General features: G+C 37.6%; 1 protein-coding gene across 1 annotated transcript in view; it reads left to right on the top strand.

Moving 5' to 3' along the window:
* Positions 1 to 3,958, top strand: part of Supt20h (SPT20 homolog, SAGA complex component) — a 37,095-nt gene that overhangs the window by 7,741 nt on the left and 25,396 nt on the right. Inside the window, exon 7 of the mRNA XM_026778892.1 lies at positions 553 to 656. Coding sequence (XP_026634693.1) covers positions 553 to 656 — 104 coding nt within the window. The remainder of the gene's footprint in view (positions 1 to 552; positions 657 to 3,958) is intronic.

Raw genomic sequence — 3,958 nt, forward strand, 5'->3', positions numbered from 1 at the left:
CCCTGTTTCGAAAAACCAAAAAAAAAAAAAAAAAAAAAAAGAATATCGTTTAACTGGTGGAATACTTGCTCAGTGTGCACAGAGCTTGGAGTTTAGTTCATAGCATCACATAGACGTGATGTCAAAGTCCTGTAATCCTAGCACTCAGTGTGTAGAGGCAGGAGGATCAGAAGTGCTTATTTTCCTGTTCTTGTTTAAAATCTTTTGTAGTAAACAAGTTTTCCAGCAATGTGGTATAATTGACTAATAAGACTTAGCCTCTAAGCTGTATTTTAAGATTTTATCAATTTTAATTATGTGTATATGTATGTAATTGGTGTGGGGGGAGGTATGTACATATGAATGCCAGTGCCCACAGAGCTGACAGTTCCAGTCAGCTATAAGCTGCCATGTGGGATCTAGGTACAGAACCCAAGTCCTCTGCAAGAATGGCAAGTGCTCTTAAGCACTGAGCCATCTCTCACGCTCTATGTATTTTATTTTTAAAAGTCATTTAAATCACAATTCTTACTTTTGTGAGCCTGATTTCATAACTTTTGTTTTAAAATTAAGATTCTGAGACCATCCGATTGCCTTATGAAGAAGGAGAATTGCTTGAATACTTAGATGCAGAAGAATTACCTCCTATTTTGGTTGATCTCCTTGAAAAATCACAGGTAAAGAAAAAAAAACAAAATATCTGTTTGAATAAAATAGCATGTATATAGTAACAAGTGACATACCAGCTGCTTAGAAGGCTGAAACAGGAACATCTTAAGGAAGTCTGAGGCAGGCCTGGGCAACACAGTAAAACTCCATTTCTAAAACATATGTGTGTGTGCGTGTGTGTGTGTATTTCATATGCACCCACACACACCCACACAAATTAAATATCTTTTTCCTCCTTCTTTTTGGTACTGGGTAGTGAACTCAAGGCCATATATGTTAGGCTACCAGTCTACAGCTAAACTACACTCAGCCCCCAGAAAAATGTTTTGTATTGTCTGTGTGTGTGTGTGTGTGTGTGTGTGTGTGTGTGTGTGTTACATTTTAGTATGTACATATCCTTTGTGTTGTGGTTTTGTTTTGTTTTTTTTTTCAAGATATGAGCTCATTTGTATCCTGTCTGGCTAGTTTGTGAACTGGTGATGTCCTTGTCTCAGCCCTTGAGTGCTAGTTGTAACATGAGCTGCTGTACACACAAGTATTATCAGTAGTGTTGAGAGCATAAAAGGAGACATTGCACAGTGCTCGTTAAAAATGGTTTATCGTGGCATACTTGATAGCTGCACTGCCATGTGCTGATTGATTGCTTCTAAAATTGCTGTAATTATCCTGGAAATGTCCCATGGTTAAAATTAAGAAATTAATAAAGCCGGGCGGTGGTGGCGCACGCCTTTAATCCCAGCACTCGGGAGGCAGAGGCAGGCGGATCTCTGTGAGTTCGAGACCAGCCTGGTCTACAGAGCTAGTTCCTGGACAGGCTCCAAAGCCACAGAGAAACCCTGTCTCGAAAAACGAAAAAAAAAAGAAAGAAAGAAATTAATAAAAGAATAATTTCCACTGTTTATGAAGCTTACTTACAAACAGTGACCTCTAAGTGACTCGCTTACTCTTCTTGCTGCCTTGACCTGACTCCCATTCCTTCTTGTGTTAGTGGAACCAGTTGACCAGCATTCCTGTGTCTTTCTCCACACTTTTTCTTTTCTTAGGAATGAATCCTATTCCTAAGGCCTGATTCTCATTTCCCTTTTAGATCTTTCCCTTTTCGGTGGCTTACAACCGTATGCCTCCACTAAATGCACAATATAAACATGCTGTATTCACAACTTGAAAACCTTCTGATCTCACTTGTTTTTTTCAGCTGTCAAATAGGAGTTTTCCTTATTGCTACAAAAGCACTGGAAAACTTGTCTGCAATCTCTTTATCACACTTTCTCCACTCATATATCTAGCATTGTAACAAGCATTTCTTAGATGATTTTGTAAAGTCACTGATCTCATGGCATGGCATTGTTAGTCACTTTGCTGTTTGAATCGGAATTGTCCTATGAAAATGTCAGTATAGCCAGGCATAATGGCACATGCCTTTCATCCCAGCATTGGTCAGAGTCAGAGAGTTCAAGGTTATCTTCAGTTTCATGTTGATTTGATAGTTAAGTAAATCTGAAAATGATTATAGAGAGAGCAGTTACATAGGTATTGTTGTTGGGTAATATTTATTGGATAGATGAAGATACTGCCAGTAGCCAGGTGTTTAACTGAATTGGTTAAAAGAGGGTTGCCTTATTTAATCCTAACTAGAGATACAGCTAATTGTTGTCCTTTGGTAGCAAATCGCGTGCTGTAAGGATGTAACCTGTAAGGATGGTAGTGATTAGTTAGGAAGGTATTGCTATACTAAGCTTCTCGTTGTTAATAACAAAGTGATAAAAAATACAGCTTTGACCAAATGTAATATTTTAAATATTTATTGTTAAAACCGTGATTAATAGATAAGAATTAATATATATTGCTTTAAAGAAAGCATGCACATAAGGAAGGAAGCTAAGTCTGGTTCATAATTCCTAGTCCAGGTATTAGTATTAGCCTGGTTGACCTAAGATAAAGACTATTAGGGTTTTGTTTATAGATATATCAGTTATATTTATCAATTTATATTTGAGCACAGATAACTGTAATGGTATAAAGTGCCTGGACATACGATGAGGGAGTAGGCAAATCATAGTGAACTAAGCACTTAGGTTTCTTAAACTTGCAATACAACATAGATGTGAGTTAAATTCATGGTTATTTCCTTCTTATTAATACAGCCTAAAAAGTCTAGAAAATTTAGAAAAGGAAATATGGAAGTTATATCCAGAAGCTGAAATTCTGGCACAGTTGATTGACAGTGTATTGCAGTGACAAACTATATAACTATTACAGTGAAATAATGAGCCAACAAGCTTCAGAATAACCTCATTCTTTTTTTTATTGATATTTATTGAGCTCTACATTTTTCTCTGCTCCCGTCTTACTTCTCCCCTCCCACTTTCAATCCCCCCCAAGGTCCCCATGCTCCCAATTTACTCAGGAGATCTTGTCTTTTTCTACTTTTCTGCTTCCCATGTAGATTCGATCTATGTAAGTGTCTCTTAGTGTCTGCATTGTTGTCTAAGTTCTCTGGGATTGTGGTTTGTAGGCTGTCTTTCTTTGCTTTATAAGTGAGTACATGTGATAATTGTCTTTCTGGATTACCTCACTCAAAATTATGTTTTCTAACTCCATCCATTTTCCTGCAAAATTCAAGATGTCGTTATTTTTTTCTGCTGTATAGTACTCCATTCTGAAAGTGAACCACATTTTTCTTATCCATTCTTTGGTCGAGGGGCATTTAGGTTGTTTCTAGGTTCTGGCTATGACAAACAAAGCTGCTATGAACATAGATGAGCACATGTCCTTGTGGCACGATTGAGCATCATTTGGTTATATACCCAAAAGTGGTATTACTGGGTCTTGAGGAAGGTTGTTTCCTAATTTTCTGAGAAATGGCCACAGTGACATCCAAAGGGGTTGTACCAGCTTGCATTCCCACCAGCAATGCAGAAGTGTTCCCTTTTCCCCACAACCTCTCCAGCATAAGTTGTCATCAGTATTTTTGATCTTGGCCATTCTTTCAGGTGTAAAATGGAATCTCAGAGTTGTTTTGATTTGCATTTCTCTGATGACTAAGGATGTTGAACATTTCCTTAAGTGTCATTCAGCCATTTAGATTCCTCTGTTGAGAGTTCTTTGTTTAGGTCTGTACTCCATTTTTTTATTGGATTATGTGTTCTTTTGGTGTCCAATTTCTTGAGTTCTTTTTATATTTTGGAGATCAGACCTCTGTCTGATGTGAGGTTGGTGAAGATCTTTTCCCATTCTGTAGGCTGTCATTTTGTCATGTTGACTGTGTCCTTTGCTTTACAGAAGCTTTTCAGTTTCAGGAGGTCCCATT

This window comes from Microtus ochrogaster, chromosome 1 (genome assembly GCF_000317375.1).
Source record: "Microtus ochrogaster isolate Prairie Vole_2 chromosome 1, MicOch1.0, whole genome shotgun sequence".
NCBI classification, from domain to species: Eukaryota; Metazoa; Chordata; class Mammalia; order Rodentia; family Cricetidae; genus Microtus; species Microtus ochrogaster.